Source organism: Primulina tabacum, chromosome 16, assembly GCF_025594145.1.
Source record: "Primulina tabacum isolate GXHZ01 chromosome 16, ASM2559414v2, whole genome shotgun sequence".
NCBI classification, from domain to species: domain Eukaryota; kingdom Viridiplantae; phylum Streptophyta; class Magnoliopsida; order Lamiales; family Gesneriaceae; genus Primulina; species Primulina tabacum.
Window position 1 is genome coordinate 27,840,269 of NC_134565.1, and position 16,174 is coordinate 27,856,442.

The 16,174-nt window shown below is 35.9% G+C and overlaps 1 protein-coding gene across 1 annotated transcript; it reads left to right on the top strand.

Annotated features, from left to right (window-relative positions):
- Nucleotides 1-368: 368 nt before the first annotated feature.
- On the top strand, nucleotides 369-13,695 carry LOC142529539 (E3 ubiquitin-protein ligase listerin). Its single transcript, XM_075635088.1, is given in 17 exon segments — nucleotides 369-563; nucleotides 669-783; nucleotides 918-980; nucleotides 1,222-1,299; nucleotides 1,474-1,565; nucleotides 2,364-2,466; nucleotides 4,031-4,183; nucleotides 4,975-5,633; nucleotides 5,710-6,193; nucleotides 7,214-7,650; nucleotides 7,652-7,675; nucleotides 8,416-9,139; nucleotides 10,079-10,769; nucleotides 11,047-12,071; nucleotides 12,236-12,694; nucleotides 12,872-13,102; nucleotides 13,231-13,695. Coding segments are annotated over 17 exon segments (5,622 nt in total). The 5' UTR covers nucleotides 369-507; the 3' UTR covers nucleotides 13,459-13,695.
- Nucleotides 13,696-16,174: the final 2,479 nt, after the last annotated feature.

A 16,174-nucleotide genomic window follows, 5' to 3' on the forward strand; every position in this document is an offset into this window, starting at 1 on the left:
TGGATTTGACATATTAAACATTGTCAATTCACTTAATATTTGATATGAATCATCGTCCTTTTTACACTTCTTTTTACACCACAAATAATAGAAATGTTAAATAAACTGAAGGAATTGGAAGAATAATTATTTTATCAGACAATCGAAAATTATTTAAATTTCACAATTTTATAATTATATAAAAATATTTCAAACTTTTATGGAGTGACCTTGAGAAAATATTTTATAAAATTTAAAAAATTAATTATAAAATTAAATATTTTGACATGTAATTATTACGAGGATTACACGTTTAATTTAATAATAATAACAACATAGTATAAATTATTATATATAAATATATAATGTAGTCAGACAGTCTAGAGGCTGATTCTGGGTTGATCTGCCAGTCGACCTACGGACGAAAACAAGCGCTATAAATACAGTAAGATTTTAGAATGTTAAAGTAATCGATCTTTGTTCGCAAAGGCGGTGGAGAGCTTAGACACTGATTAGGGAAGAGAAGTAATGGGGAGAACCAAAGGAGAAGCTGCAAGAAGCAAGTCTCGCCCATCTAGCAGCAGGTTTCTTTCTCTGTTTTCTCTTTTTTTAATAAAAAAATCGTGTTTGATATGTTTTTTTGGGTGATTCGGGATTCTTAATCGATGAAAAATATGAGAGGTTTGCAGTGAGGCTGCGTCGCTATTGGCTTCCAGTGCTGCGACGGTGGGATTTGGTGGCTATGTGGGAAATTCTCGCGTAGACTCTTCACTCACATCAACCTCTGATGGCTCTACCTTTTTGGTTGGTTTGCTACTTTTTTTTTTAATGTCAAATTCCTTTCTCATTGAAAAGGATGAAGCAGCTGTGGGCTTTGCCTTTTTTTCACAGTCATTATTAATAATAGCGATTGTCGTTGATTTTGGCGGCCGAAGCAGGATATTGATGGCGAATTGGCTGTACAGCTGAAGCGGCTTTCACGAAAAGATCCTACCACTAAGGTAAATAATGTAGAATTGGACGTGCTTGCGTAAAATATCGCTCTAGTACACTGGTTATTTATATCACTTGTGCCATACGTATATTTGACTGATGTTTATAGGTTAACACAGACAGGTACAATGAGAATGACAATTTGGTGCTAAGTATTTTTTGTGATATTATCTGAAGGGTTGTCATTTAGTTCTGGTGGTAAACGAAATATATAACTTGCTTACATACATATGTTTGTATGTCTCACAGCTTAAAGCTTTGTCATCACTTTCTCAACTTATCACGGAGAAAACGGCATTGGAAATTGTGGCCATTATTCCTCAATGGGTATGCTCATAACCTCATCTCTATAATTGTTTACAACTTGGTTTGTAGAAGTTCAATTAAATAAAGCGTGGAATGTTTGTACTCGGCCTTCTCTTTCGAAGAGCATAAATATATCTTCATTAGCATCATCTTACCCCAGATATTCAAAATGTTTAATTTCTTTTCTTATTGCAGGCATTTGAATACAGGAAGTTGCTCATGGATTACAGCAGAGAAGTTCGACGAGCTACTCATGAAACCATGACTAATCTTGTCAGTGCAGTCGGGTATGTGCCCAATTACCCTAACTTGTATTCATTTACTTTATGGCTTTCTTAAATACAAGATGGTGAAACTTGGATTTGTTATCTAGGCGCCATATAAAATGCAGCATTAAAAGCTGCCGGATTTCTTTCATTTGTGTTTCATCAGATGCCCAGAAGGCCAATATGCCAGTGCCAATGCATTCATGTTCAGTTGATTGTTGCACTATCTTCTGGGTTTAATATTGTTAAAATGCTTAGAGCTTAAAAATAGAATTAATGTTCATTATCTACTTTCCATTTACTGTATTATTTCTAATGCAAAGGGATAGGTGCTTCAGCAGAAGCTGAAGTGATAATTGTGCAGAGGACATTGGTCATGACTTCACTATTGGAATTTGAGTAAATTAAATGAACATGGGTTGGGGTTGGTCCCCCCCCCCCCCCCCCCCCCACACAACCAAACAGGGTTTGTCTTTGTAAGGTTGCTCTCCTTACCACAAGGGGTGTAAATGCCATGTTAATTGATTCTTGTGATTGTTTTTGACCAACTAAACAGCAGTAGAATTTCAGTATATTAATTCAATATTGGGGAAGTAGGGTGGTCTCCATGGGGTATAAATATAATTGAATTTACTAAAGTGATTTTATTATGAGAAATAGAGCTTAAAATGCTTGATACTTTTAGATTAAAGAAGCCACTCCCACCACTATCGAACTTCATCGAGCAGTGACTCATAACATTAACAAATGAGCTTGGAAGAGTTTTTCAGTTAATTTCCTGTGAGGATAATATGATTTCTGTTTTTGTTCCATTTTCAGAAGAGAGTTGGCTCCACATCTAAAGCCTCTGATAGGACCCTGGTGGTTTTCTCATTTTGATTCAGTATATGAAGTCTCTCAAGCTGCAAAGCGATCATTTCAGGTTTATTTAGTTTTCTTGAGCATGAGTCTTTCATATTGTACGCCTCTGTGCTATACTAGAAACATTTGCTTATCATGATAAAGGAAGACGTCTATTGGTTTGTCCTTTCTCGTAAATGATAAGAATTTTGAACATTCAATCAGATTATCAGTCACTAATGCTGTAAGCAGACAAACATCTCGACTCTTGAGATTTAATTCTCAGCGAATACTGCAGTAGGCTCTGCTGGTTAATCTGTTTTACATAACTTAATTTGTGATCCAGTGGAATATTGCTGGTGAGGCAAGAGAGAAGATGCATACCTCTGAACTTACACATATGATACCCTACATCATAAAAGTGCCGTGGCTAATGTGATAAAGCTGGAACAGAAACTGAATGTAAATAATTTAACGCTGCCTCTTTCAACTTTATGTGTATGAATCTAAACATGTGTGATGAGAAATCTGTCTTTTAAAACTCTATTGAGAAGCTTTACGACTTGAATTAGACTGGTGCAGAATATATTTATATCCATCTCAGTTTCAATGAATTTCAATCTAAGAAGATAACTGAAATTTTCTGGCCTGGATAGTTTATAGCTATGCAGATTGCAGAAGCAATTTATTACATATTTGAAGTTCGTGAGTTCCACGCCCTTTAGTCTTGGTACCCACTTTACTTGATGACAAGCTGTGTAGCACATTTTTTCTTGTCGTGACAATTCATGTCCTTAACAAGTAGACTTCAGCCTACTAATTCGGTAAATGAAGATTCTACAAAATGTTCCAGCAGAAATAGCATTTAAAAGTGCAAAGCGACGTAAGGGTGTGACCTCGTAGACTGTTTTTTGAAATTTAGTACCTTCAGTTCTTGTTTTTCTATTCAAATGATATTAACACGTCAATTTGCGCGGTTGTTCCACATTTATATTTGTATTTGAAAAACTTGGTGCCATTGAATACAGTGTTGTCCCCATCATTAACGTTTGTTTTCATGATGATCTTAAAATAATTATTTCTATGAAAAACGTCGGAACATGAGCCGAGTAGTCTACTATTTGGCACTTTTGTCTGTATGGTTGTGGGTTGGATAACTCTATTAGCCTGGAGTAATGTATAACTGTATCGTGCTACACGAGTGATTTGAAGTGATCTGCGAATTTTGAATGGTGTAGAACTTTCTGTTGACTTTTGTTAAGAAGTGCTGGAAAGGACTTTTCAAAAGATTTTTATATCTTTTGTAAATCCCAGGCAATTCATTTTATATCAAAACTGCCATGATAGTTTTTACTGATGCCTATCTCTAGATCCTATTGATGATGACTTATCTACTGTTAAAAAACACTAATATCTGACTTATGTTATTGCCATTTGAACTTGATGCAGTGAGGGTGGGTTTCCGGTTATTTGATGTCTATAGGGTTTGCCTTCTTTGTTTGTTTGTTTTAGTTTGCTTTTTCGTTTTACTTTTTATCGTTTTAGGGCTTTCCATCCCTGCACTGTTCGAAGAAACCTTTGTTTCATATACTAAGCAAATAAAAAGGATGAAGGAAATTTTATTTCATTCAAATATTGTGCCACAGACAGCATTTCCAGTCCAAGAAAGAAGGCTAGATGCCTTGATGTTGTACTCAAGTGAAATATTTACGTATATAGAAGAAAATTTGAAGCTTACACCGCAAAGTCTATCAGATAAAGCAAATGCATCTGATGAATTGGAGGAAATGCATCAACAGGTAATGATGAGTATGGTTCTCATTTAATTGAATGATTATAATCTCTGAATGTGCTTTTATCCACTTGTTTATTCATTGTAGTGTGAACGTTTTATTGTAGCATCAAGGCTCAAGCTGGATTTTGGGGATGATTTTTACTTTATAATTTATCTCAGGCTGAATTTGTATGTTTTGGCTAGAAGGGTAGTCATCAATACTCTTATCTGGGAATAGTCATCAATTATTAAGTAATTACTGGGCTTTGTCTCTGTTGTAGTAAGGGAGGGGCCTGGGTCATTTTCTGATTTCCTTTCACTTGCAGCATCTCCCTGCACACATAATAGTTGATAGACAAAATGCATCTTACTTTTATTGTCAGATTGCATTTCAAAATGTGTGACAGAGAAAATAACAGGCAGAAGTTATGACCTGTTGTACTTTCTGTGTATGTGTTTCAGGGAAAATTAATTATGCTCATTTAATTGCTTATTCTTGTTTATAATCCACCGTTATGTTATTGTTGATTGTTGTATTTTTTAGTCTCAAGTGCATAATTTTGTTGACCACTTAATTTTCTAATTGATTTGGATGGGAGAAAATGATAAGCTGAAACCGTTTGGTTCTGTTTTTCTCATCCTTTTTTAGGTTCTTCATCATTTGATCATTTGATGTTGATGATTCATAACCAGTTTAAATATTTTCCACACTGATGTCATATGGTCTTGTAACTTATAAGAATTGCAATCCTTGTCACAAGCTCATGTCTTCTCTCTCTGATTATAAGCATTCATTTCAATTTTATTGTTTTACAGGTGCTCTCTTCCTCACTTCTGGCATTAGCAGCAATTCTTGATGTTATCCTCTCCTCACATTCTGAAAGGCCTGGCTCGGAAAATATATCTGGGGAATCAAAGCATGCCATGAAATCCAGGACCAAGGCTGTTTCTTCAGCAGAAAATTTATTGTCAGCTCATAATTATTTTCTGGACTTTTTGAAGTCTCCAACCCCAGCTATAAGGTCAGCTGCATATTCGATGGTTAGAAGCTGTATAAAAAACATTCCTCATGCTATCAGTGAAGGGGATATGAGAGCAGTAGCTGCAACTATACTTGGTTCTTTCCAGGAAAAGAATCCAGCTTGCCATTCATCCATGTGGGACACAGTGTTACTTTTGACTAAAAGTTTTCCAGACAGTTGGACTTTTGTGAATGTCCAAAAAACTATTCTAGGCCGGTTATGGAATTTTCTTAATAATGGATGTTTTGGATCTCAGCAAGTGTCGTATCCAGTGCTAGTTCTATTTTTAGAGATAGTGCCTTCAAAAGCAATCACCAAAGATAGTTTTTTCCTTGACTTTTTCCAAAACTTCTGGAAGGGGAGAAATCTGGCTTGTTCTTCAAATGCAGATCGGCAGGCTTTTTTTCTGGCAGCGGAGGAATGTTTCCTTTGGGGCTTGAGAAATGCTTCTAGGTATGGATTGAGTGTGTAGAAGTTGTTTGTATATTTGCTTTTTAATGATCTAATGCGTTTTTATGCTCCTTGTTAGGTATTGTGATGAAGTAGACTCCGTTAATTCTTACCAGCGTACCCTTGTTGATGATATTCTGTTGGGGCTTATGTGGCATGAGTATCTGCAGGTTTCTGGGTTAAAAAATAAGGACATATCCTATTCATCATGTACTTCTAATAGAGCAAATAATAGTATCCAACCTATTCACAAGGAATCAAGAGAAGCAATGAACTGCTCTCATTCCACAGATTATGAGAAAAGCCTTGGGACCTGCATCATTAAAATCCTTGCAGGCATTAATTTTCTACAACACGACCTGCTTATGATCTTCTGTTCAAAATTTCAAGCAGATTGTCTGGATATATTTCAGAAAATGGAGTGTTCTTCTCTATATGTGCAAGCTTTTGTTAATTTTTTTGTATTACTGGGAGAGCATGCCATGCAGAGAGAAGAGACGTGGCCCTTGGTCAACATGGTGGGACCCACATTGGAAAGGGTCTTTCCTGTTATTGGGACAAGTGTAAGTTTCACAAATAAAGTTTATTCACTCTTCATATTTTGGGTTTAACATAATTTAGTGCTTCTTTTTACCTTGTTTATTTGTGAAAAGTCCACTTATCTTTTAAATTAGAGGTCACTGCACTACACAAACATATGATACCCGGATGCAGACATTGCTACTTGAGTTTTTTTAAAAAAGCTTCAACCGTGAAAATGCAATAGCTTGACTTTTAAAGAAATAATACACACTGGGTAATAAACCACGCCAAGAATTTTGTACGCACGTGTTCATTATTTTATATTTATATTAAAATTTTCATCATGTAGAGTGTCAAACATGTACCGAGTGTTGGCAGGTGTAATGTCGAGCATTTAGAAATGTTCGCATGACCTAGATAGGAATGTAATAGGTTATTTTAAGAGTCAATTTCTACAATTGCTTCTTTTCCATTCCAAAAAAGAAATGTGGGAGCTCATTTCATACATTGGTTACCACACAGCAAAGAGAGTTAAAGGGGCAGGAACATGAGATCTTGTCATGGACCGACATGGATATGGGTTTTGATAAGCCATTAGAGTATGAGAAACTGATTGAGTATTAGAGTTGGTTCTGAGTTGAGTGCACCACGTAGGTTGGAGCATGGGCTTCGATCATAATGATTAGAGCCTAATTTCTCGAATTGAAATGATTGTCATTTATGATGATATATTTATTATTTTCTGTTGTTTGGAGATTCAAGATCCATATATATGCTGGATTGACCACTTCTCCATACATTTTATATCTGCAAACTCTTTTCGAATAAGATCGTAGTTTGATGATATCACCTGTACTTTCTTTATAAACATGAATTACCATGCTGCTTTTCTCCATTTGTCTGATGAATCTGTGTGACGACTGCTTTTTATTAAAATGACTCACTAAAGCTTTTTGTTGCATAATCATACCCTTTTTTTGGTTCTGGCATTATTATTTATTTCTCTTCTTCTATGGAAAGGAAGATTATTCAATACATCCCTAAACCAATTTTTGAATCAGGACTCACCAGATCCAGTGACGCTTGTATCAGTTGCTGTCTCTATATTTGGATCACGTGAGATAGTTCATGAACTTATGGGCATCGAGCTGGGAACTGAACAGTTTTTACAATATTTCAACAAAGATATTATCCCTTGGTGCTTGAAAAAATTTAGTCCCTCAACTGACGTCCGGCTGGATCTCTTGCTTGCCTTACTGGATGATGTGTGCTTCTCAGAACAGTGGGATGCTATTGTTACCTATTTAGTGAATCTTAAAGATGCTGACACTAGTCCTAGTATGGTGAACAGAAACCATGTATATGTCTTCGCTATTCTAATGGAGAAGGTCAGGGATAGAACGGAGATTATTCATAAGTCAGACTCTTGTGAAATTGACTGGCATCATGAACTTTTAGACTCGCTGGTTGTTTCTGTTGTCTGTTCTGTTCCTCTATTTGAACACTAGTGCTCGCTTTTTATGGTACGTGAAGCGAAACATTTCCACAATATGTCCTGCATAGTTTTTATCCTTTTTGAAATGACATTGTATTTTTCCTTAGCAACAGGTTTTTCTTTGAAACTTTTGAGCATCGGTTGGATGTTTTGAGCATTTAATATTTTAATCTTGTTGTGTCTATTATGAGTGTCAACGTGCGTATAGATTCAGGTTGAGGACGATATGTTTCCGTTGACAAACAGTTCCAATAAAACAATCACAATTTATCAGAAAGAATGTTGATGCCTGATGGTCTTTCTAGTGCTGCAAGTAAACATTTGAGCGTGACCGTGAGAAAGATTTTACATGCATTATTGGCCTAGTAGCTAGTTTGTCTGACAGCCTAGATTGCAACGGGGTTGTTTGCATTAGACTTGTTTTTACCGAAAATCAGTTCCTTATTTGTAGCAGTGGAACCAAGTAGTCAATTACTTTGGAAATAAGACTGAAATCTTTCGAGGAAATTCATTGGCTTTGGAATTGGTCCGGTAACGAAATTCATTTTCAATAGCTAGTAACTGTCCTTTTATAGAGTAGTTGTATGAATTATGCTGTTTGTTTGTTTTTGTATATGTTGGTGATAAAAGATATGCTAAAGTTGAAAGTTAATTTATGGAAGATCAATAAATATTGTGTGTTGATTAATCTTTTAACAAGCGTTGATATACTATTAAATATCCTGATAAACTAAAACGTAATATGCATTTGCTGATATTGTGTGACAGTGCTGCTCTTGGTGGAAGATCTGAAGATGATAAAATTTCCTTTGTATCACAAAACACGTTAATTCTGGTTTTTGAGGAAGTATTTAGGAAGCTGATGACTTTCATGATGGATTCTCCTTTCATTTGGGTCCAGGATGCCTGTTCTATGTTACTTATGGGTGGAAGTTATCGTGACTGGAAGCTGAAATCTTCTGATAATTTGCTGGAAACTGCATATTTTATTTTGGATATACTCGGTGGCAGTCTCTTTTGTTTGAAAACTCTTGATACCGAAAGTGAGGTAGTTCAAGGCATTTTATCTGCAGTATTTATAATTGATTGGGAATTTTGCTGGATCACTGTTTCAAAGGACCAACTTGATGAAGAGGAGCTAGGAAAGATGGAGGCTAGATTTGCCTTTTGTGATGCTGTCCATGCTTTTCGCGGCAAAGTTTGTGATCAATTCATGGAAAGTGTCGGTTTAAATGGCCAGAGAAGCTTGGGATCTGTATTGATTCAGTTGATAAAAGGCCTTACAAAATTTGATAATGGATTTGATTCTTATAGTTTTATATCTTTCTGCTGCCAGAGGGTGCTGGATATTTTTGAATTTTTATGCCATGACCAAATTGAGGAACAAAAGTTATTGGATCAGTTGCTTTGCAAGAGTGATTCGTGGCCTCAGTGGATTGTATCAGATGCTAGCACAGGAGCCAGATTGGAAACTGAAAATGCTTTGCTCCAAGTGAGTTGAATTTGTGTTTTCTTCTGTTTATTACAAGATAGCTGTATTGTTTGCAGATTTTACTTACGTGAACTGATCACTTCTATTTAAAAAATTCTCCACGTATGGCACTTTTAATCCTTAATGTATTTATCGTGGATGATTGATTATTTTCTGTTATTCATTAAATAAAAGCTGAGCTTGCTTTTGTATGATGTGTTGAATGATTAAATTCGCTTCAAACTTCCTTGGGCATAAGAAATGTGTTTTTTCCACTGAAATACCATTTCATATGTTCTATTTGACCAATAGGATCTGTTGACTATCCCCACCTTTCTAGCAGTTTTGTTACTTATTGTCAATGGGCATATGAATTGTTTTTGTATGGAATTTGTACTAGCTTTGTCATTTTTATTCAGAATACAGAAGTTATTACTGATCTTTTGGCATAAGGTTCAGGTTACAAAAGTTTGTAAAATATAGATTTTTGTTTCACGAATAAGGTTATTTAATTATGTTCTACATATTATCGACTGTCGCAGATATGTGTTCATTTTTTTCAAAATCTCATTTGAATTGATGATTCCACAGAACAGCAAAATAATATGAGTTGGGATCATGACGTACTAGAGTGGCTCATATATTATGTGGGGCTCGTTTCATTTCTTCCTTCTCATTTTATTAAAAAGTTTTTGTAGATTTGTCGACATTTTAATCAATTTCATTTTTGAAGTTGAGAAGAGTGATCTGGATGTTAGATATTTTATTGTTCTAGCATTGAAAATGAGGTGCCATAGTGATATTGACTAACTGCACACTCAGTTATTATCTTGAAATTTTTTTTACATTTATAATTTTTTATTGCAATGTAATATATTTTCTACCATATATAAGATTCTTTGGAATTGCACTTGTGTTCTACAAGTTATTTAAACTGACAATTTGCATATACTTTTGCAGGAATCAAAAAATACAAAGTTTGTTGCATTAGTTGACAAGCTAATATCCAACATTGGGTTTGATCGAGTTGTTGCTGGTGTTATTACGAAGGAAACAACTTCATCAATCAAGAGTCATTTTCTGGACTTGTCGATCAATAGATCTAATTATTCCCGCCCTTGGCTTGCTGCTGAAATCTTGTGCACATGGAAATGGCTCGGTGGCAGTGCCTTGCACTCCTTATTTCCTCCATTATGCGAATATATAAAAAATGGAGACAGTAGTTTTTCAGATTCTGTTTTCAATATTTTACTTGATGGTGCTCTTGTCCGCGGATATGGTAGTGGATTAAATGTCTTATGGACTGCTTCTTTTGATGAGGTAGAGGCTGTTCAGGAGCCATTTTTGAGGGCTCTGACATCTTTACTTTCTACTTTTTTTCAAAATAACATGTGGGGAAAGGAGAAAGTGATTTCGCTCTTCAATCAGCTTTTAAACTTGCTCTATGTTGGTGATACTACAAACTTAAATTGTTTGAGGATTCTTCCATCGGTTATGAATATACTTGTTAGAACCTCAAAAACTGTGTTTGAAGATTGCGCTAATGGTCATAGTGACCCTTACAGCCAAAATGAATTGCATCAGCATATAGTAGAATGGCTCAGGAGAGTGGCATCTTTCCCTCCACTGAATGCATGGAAACCAGGAGATGGTAGGTCCCAGTTACTTTCTATCAATGTAAAATGAAATGCGTGAAAAGATGATCTACACTTCATTGTGTCTGTGAATTATGAAATTTCAAGACAACTCATAAAGAGAGATGAAATCCAGTGTCACCTGTTTTACCTCGAGTCTTGGGCTTGAAACTTTATTTTTCAGTATCCAATGACAAAATCTGATTGCATATGTTTTCTTTATGGAAATCTTATGGTGGTTATTTAAGTTATTTTCTAAATTTGCTTTGATCATTTCAATCTATTTAGGTACAGATATGGAGGACTGGTTCCAATTGATTGTATCATGTTTCCCTGTTAAAGTAATTGAGAGAATGCAGACGCCAAAAGCAGTGAGATATACCAGCCCCATCGAGAAAGCTTTTCTATACGAGTTATTTCAGAAGCAGAGGAATGATGGGCCAGCTGTTGGAAATAAGCTGCCATGGGTGCAGGTGCTATTGTCAAAGTTGATGGTGATTGCGGTTGCTTATTGCTGGGAAGATTTTGATGAAGAGGATTGGAAGTTTGTGCTTCATCGGTTGAGGCTTTGGATTGAATCAGCTGTCGTAATGATGGAAGAAAGTGTTGAAATGGTGAATGACGCTGTTACCAGTGGCGGTAATGATATAAATGTTACTTTAAGTATTATTGAGAATGCTGTCGAAATCAAGGACACTTTTACTATAGAACTCGCCAGAAATGCGCTTGTTGCATTCTCTATGCTCCGTGGTCCCACGGAACTTGAATCAAAGGATTCTGAAAATTTAAATCCTTTGGCAAACGAGAGATGGGAGTTCATTACGGATCGAATGTTGGAAAGTATTCTTCGTTTATTCTTTTCCTCTGCTGCTGCTGAGGCAATTGCAGATTCATGTTGCTATGAGGCTTCATATATTGTTGCATCATCTCGAGTTCATCATCCTCAGTTCTGGGAGTTAGTTGCTTCATGTGTTGTTCAGTCCAGTTCACATGCAAGAGACAAAGCTATGAAATCAATGGAGATTTGGGGGCTTAGTAAAGGGCCTATCAGTTCACTTTATGCTTTGCTTTTTTCAGGCAACCCTCATCCCGCTTTGCAGTATGCAGCTTTTGTACTTCTTTCAAATGAGACAATGGCGCAATTAGCTTTGATACCAGATACTGATTTGATGTTAAATGATGGTATTTCTAATAATGAGGTTTCTCACAATCTTGATACAACTTCAGTGGAAATTATGCAATTGAGGGAAGAAGTTTCTTGTAAATTAAGAAAATTACCTGGCAAGCTTCTTCAAATGGATTTTTTGGCATATGATCGGGTAAGTTATATTTTAGATAGGTGTTAGCTACATGGTTTTTATGTTGTCTAAAATATATCACCGACTCTTCGAAATCATTTGACTTCGCTCCATTGGGACATTTTGATTTGTGAGTTTTCAGTATGCTATGTTGGCAACTCTCTCATGCTTTATTTATTTTACAGGTGAACGTATTCCTTGCTTGGTGTTTGCTGTTGTCACATTTAGCTTCCTTGCCATCGTCATCATCTTCGAGAGAGAGGATGATTCAATATGTACAAGATTTTACGCATGCAGCAGTACTCGATTGCCTTTTCCAACACATTCCTTTGGAGCTATGCATGGGCACCAACTCAAGAAAGAAAGAAGTCGGAATTCCAGCTGAAGTTTCTGAAGCAGCAAGTGCTGCAGTGCGAGCTATCACTTCTAGTTCAGTGTTGTTTTGTGTAGAATCACTTTGGCCTATTGCCCCCAAGAAAATGGCTTCTCTAGCGGGTGCTGTATTTGGTTTGATGCTTCATAATCTTCCTGCCTACGTTAGAGGTTGGTTTAGTGACATACGAGACCGTTCAGTATCATCTGCTATCGAGTCTTTCACAAAAGCATGGTGTAGCCCAACATTAATTTCGAATGAATTATCTGAGGTGTGCTCAAGTTTCCTGCTTTTCATTTGTTTTATAGTTTCTATCATTTATTTGTTTCATTGGATCACTGGTTCCGCTAATAAATAAATAAATAATGATAATAAAAAAAACACTCTGACACACAATGCCTGCTCTTAACATGGCATGGCCTAACCTGAATCATTTCGTTTTTTGCAGATCAAGAAAGCTAGTTTTGCTGATGACAATTTCTCTGTTAGTGTGAGTAGATCAGCTAATGAGATTGTCGCCACATATACAAAGGATGAAACAGGAATGGATCTAGTAATTCGCCTTCCTCAGTCTTACCCTTTGAAGCCTGTGGATATAGATTGCACTAGGAGCCTTGGGATTAGTGAGGTGAAGCGAAGAAAATGGTTAATGTCATTGATGTCTTTTATTCGCAACCAGGTATTTCAAGTGCTAGCATCATATTGCATAATCAATCTGATGCTCGGTGATGTGTCTCTCTTGCATTGAATATACGTGTACATAAAGCCATTGTAGGTAAAGCTAATTGCGTATGTTTGAATGTACAGAATGGGGCCTTGGCAGAAGCGATAAGAATATGGAAAAGCAATTTTGACAAGGAATTCGAAGGCGTTGAGGAGTGTCCCATATGTTATAGTGTTATCCATACTGTGAACCATAGCCTACCTCGTCTAGCTTGCAAAACATGCAAACATAAATTTCATTCAGCCTGCCTTTATAAGTGGTTCTCAACTTCTCACAAATCCACTTGTCCGTTGTGCCAGTCTCCATTTTGATCCCAATCCCGGAGATAAAAGTGAATGCTGGTCTTGTAACCCATTCTTAAAACAGGTAAACAATCTTTCTTTGTGTATACTGCATTTCAGAATTGAAGGAAAGCATATTGCTGCTATTCTACTAGTTACTACATTCGACTCTTTTTCTTTCCCATTCTTCGGCCACTTAATTACCTAACTCTTTTAACACAGTTATGTTTATATAATTCTGGTAGGACCATTTTCTTTTTATTTATACATCGAATCTTTGAATTTTATGACGTGGTGAAATGAAATTTAGTAATTAATATTTTTTACAAAGTTTTGCAAAATTCCAAGGAATCTCAAAATTGTCGTGAAAAATAAATGACGCTAGCAAAAACTTGATCGATGATAAAAATAGATTGTTATTTGTGACTGATTAATTGGCACATTGCACTCTCTAAATACAATCATTCATTGGCATGATGCAACCTTGTATAAAAAATTAAAGTTTAAATTAAGTATAGTTATTCTGATTCGAAATTCGAAAATTAAAATCTTTTTGTGTGGCTAAAGTCAGGTTTAAATAAAATTCAATTTCGAGTTCGTTTCAAGATGTACAATAGCTCTTTGAACTATTGTTAGAATCAAGTTTCAGAAGTTCGAAATGTCCGAGAAGTTTCAACAATATATATTTTAATATCTCATTATATCATATTACTAAAGTATTTGGGCTCATGAGCCACTGAAAAATAATTTGGCTTGAGTTCGACTTGGAAAAAAAAGTTGGTTCAGAAGTTCGAAATGTCTGAGAAGTTCCAACAATATATATTTTAATATCTCATTATATCATATTGCTAAAGTATTTGGGCTCATGAGCCATTGAAAAAAACATTGACTTGAGTTCGACTAGAAAAAAATTCGAAAAATGCTAAGGTCAATTAATTCAAATGTAAATCAAATATTTATCAAGTTAGTTCAAAAGTATTGTGAATCGACTCAATTCATCTATCGCTCTAATTATGCAGCATGTGCTCTATCTCTTAAATGGTAAAAGAGACGCTCCTAGAGTTGTAGCAATATTCTTATTGCAGGTCCAATGGTTTTAGGCTAAAACATGTGTGTCTTATATTTGAGTAAAAAAAAAAAAAGAAGCCTAATGATATCAATTAGATCTACATACTAAGAAAAATGTTTTCGTGGTAAGTACACGTATTTGACACAGTGCACTCTCAAGTCGATTGAAGGATTGTTTTGATAGGGATGGATAACTGATGTATATAGATAATTTATCAATTGTGATAACATGTGCGGTGTTTGGTGTATGTATAATGTCAAGGATTAAACTTGTGTATTTTTATGCAATGATCTTCGTATTGGATCCAAATTACAAGAACTCGATCGGAAAACAATCTGAAAAGAGAGAATCGGCCAGTTCTCGAACACTTGTTCTCCAAAATAGTGTTCAAATCGTCGTCCGACCATTCTGTCTACTCATTCTTTATTTTACTATATGCCACAGGAGTTACATATTTGGAGATTTACTGTATCAATGGAGAATGATAATATTTACGAAAATGACTTTCTCTAAATTGCTAAATGTTCCTTTTTTTTAATTTTTTTTAATTTTTTGGTCCATTTTCATACATATGTTTGTTATTTCAACCAAAGTTATCTGGGATACTCTGACAAAGATATATGAGGTCAAGTCGCTACACAATATGATTTTCCTAAAGAGAAGACTTTATTTCGGATGGCAGAATCTTCATCGATGACCGACCATATCAATACACAAAATACTCTATTTGTCCAACTCACTTTCATGGAGCATAAAATATAAGAAAATGAACATGCGGAGCTTCTACTTCAAAGTCTACCAGATTCATATGATCAACTTATCATCAACATAACCAACAACATTCTTATGGGCTTTCTAAGTGTAACGCCCCAGATTTGACGACTGTCCTCACTGTATCAAGATGGGTCTTTCCAGCGTGCTTATGTCCTCACTCACACGCACACCCTGAGAAACTTCCCAGGAGGTCACTCATCCCAAAATTGCCCCAAGTCAAGCACGCTTAATTTTAGAGTTCTTATGTGATGAGTTACTGAAAAGAAGATGCACTTTCGTGATAATTATGAATCAGTCTCAGGAGGATCTGTATTCATGGGAAATGATCATGCCTTGAAAATCGCTGGGGTCGGTACTATCAAAATTAAAATGTTTGATGGCAGCATTCGCACCATACAAGAGGTACGACATGTGAAAAGACTGACGAAGAATTTTTTGTCCTTGAGGCAATTGGATGATATTGGGTGCAAAACACGTATCGAGAACGAGATCATGAAAATTGTGAAGGGTGCGCTTTGTAGTTATGAAGGCGGAAAAAGTTGCTGTAAATCTGTATGTACTTTTGGGAGAAACAAACAAAGAGGCAGAACTAGTTGTTGCATCAATTGGTTTAGGAGAAGAATTAACAGTGTTATGGCATAGAAAGCTCGGGCACATGTCAAAACGGTGGTTGAAAATTCTCTCAGAACGGAAGCTGCTGTCGGGACTTACAAAAGTGTCACTACCCTTTTGTGAGCACTATGTTACAAGTAAACAACACAGATTAAAACGCACTTCTACTGCCAGGAGCAAAATCATATTGGAGCTGATTCATTTGGATGTTTGGCAAGCACCGATTGTATCCCTAGGAGGAGCGAGATACTTTGTCTCGTTCATTGATGATTTCTCTAGGAGATGTTGGGT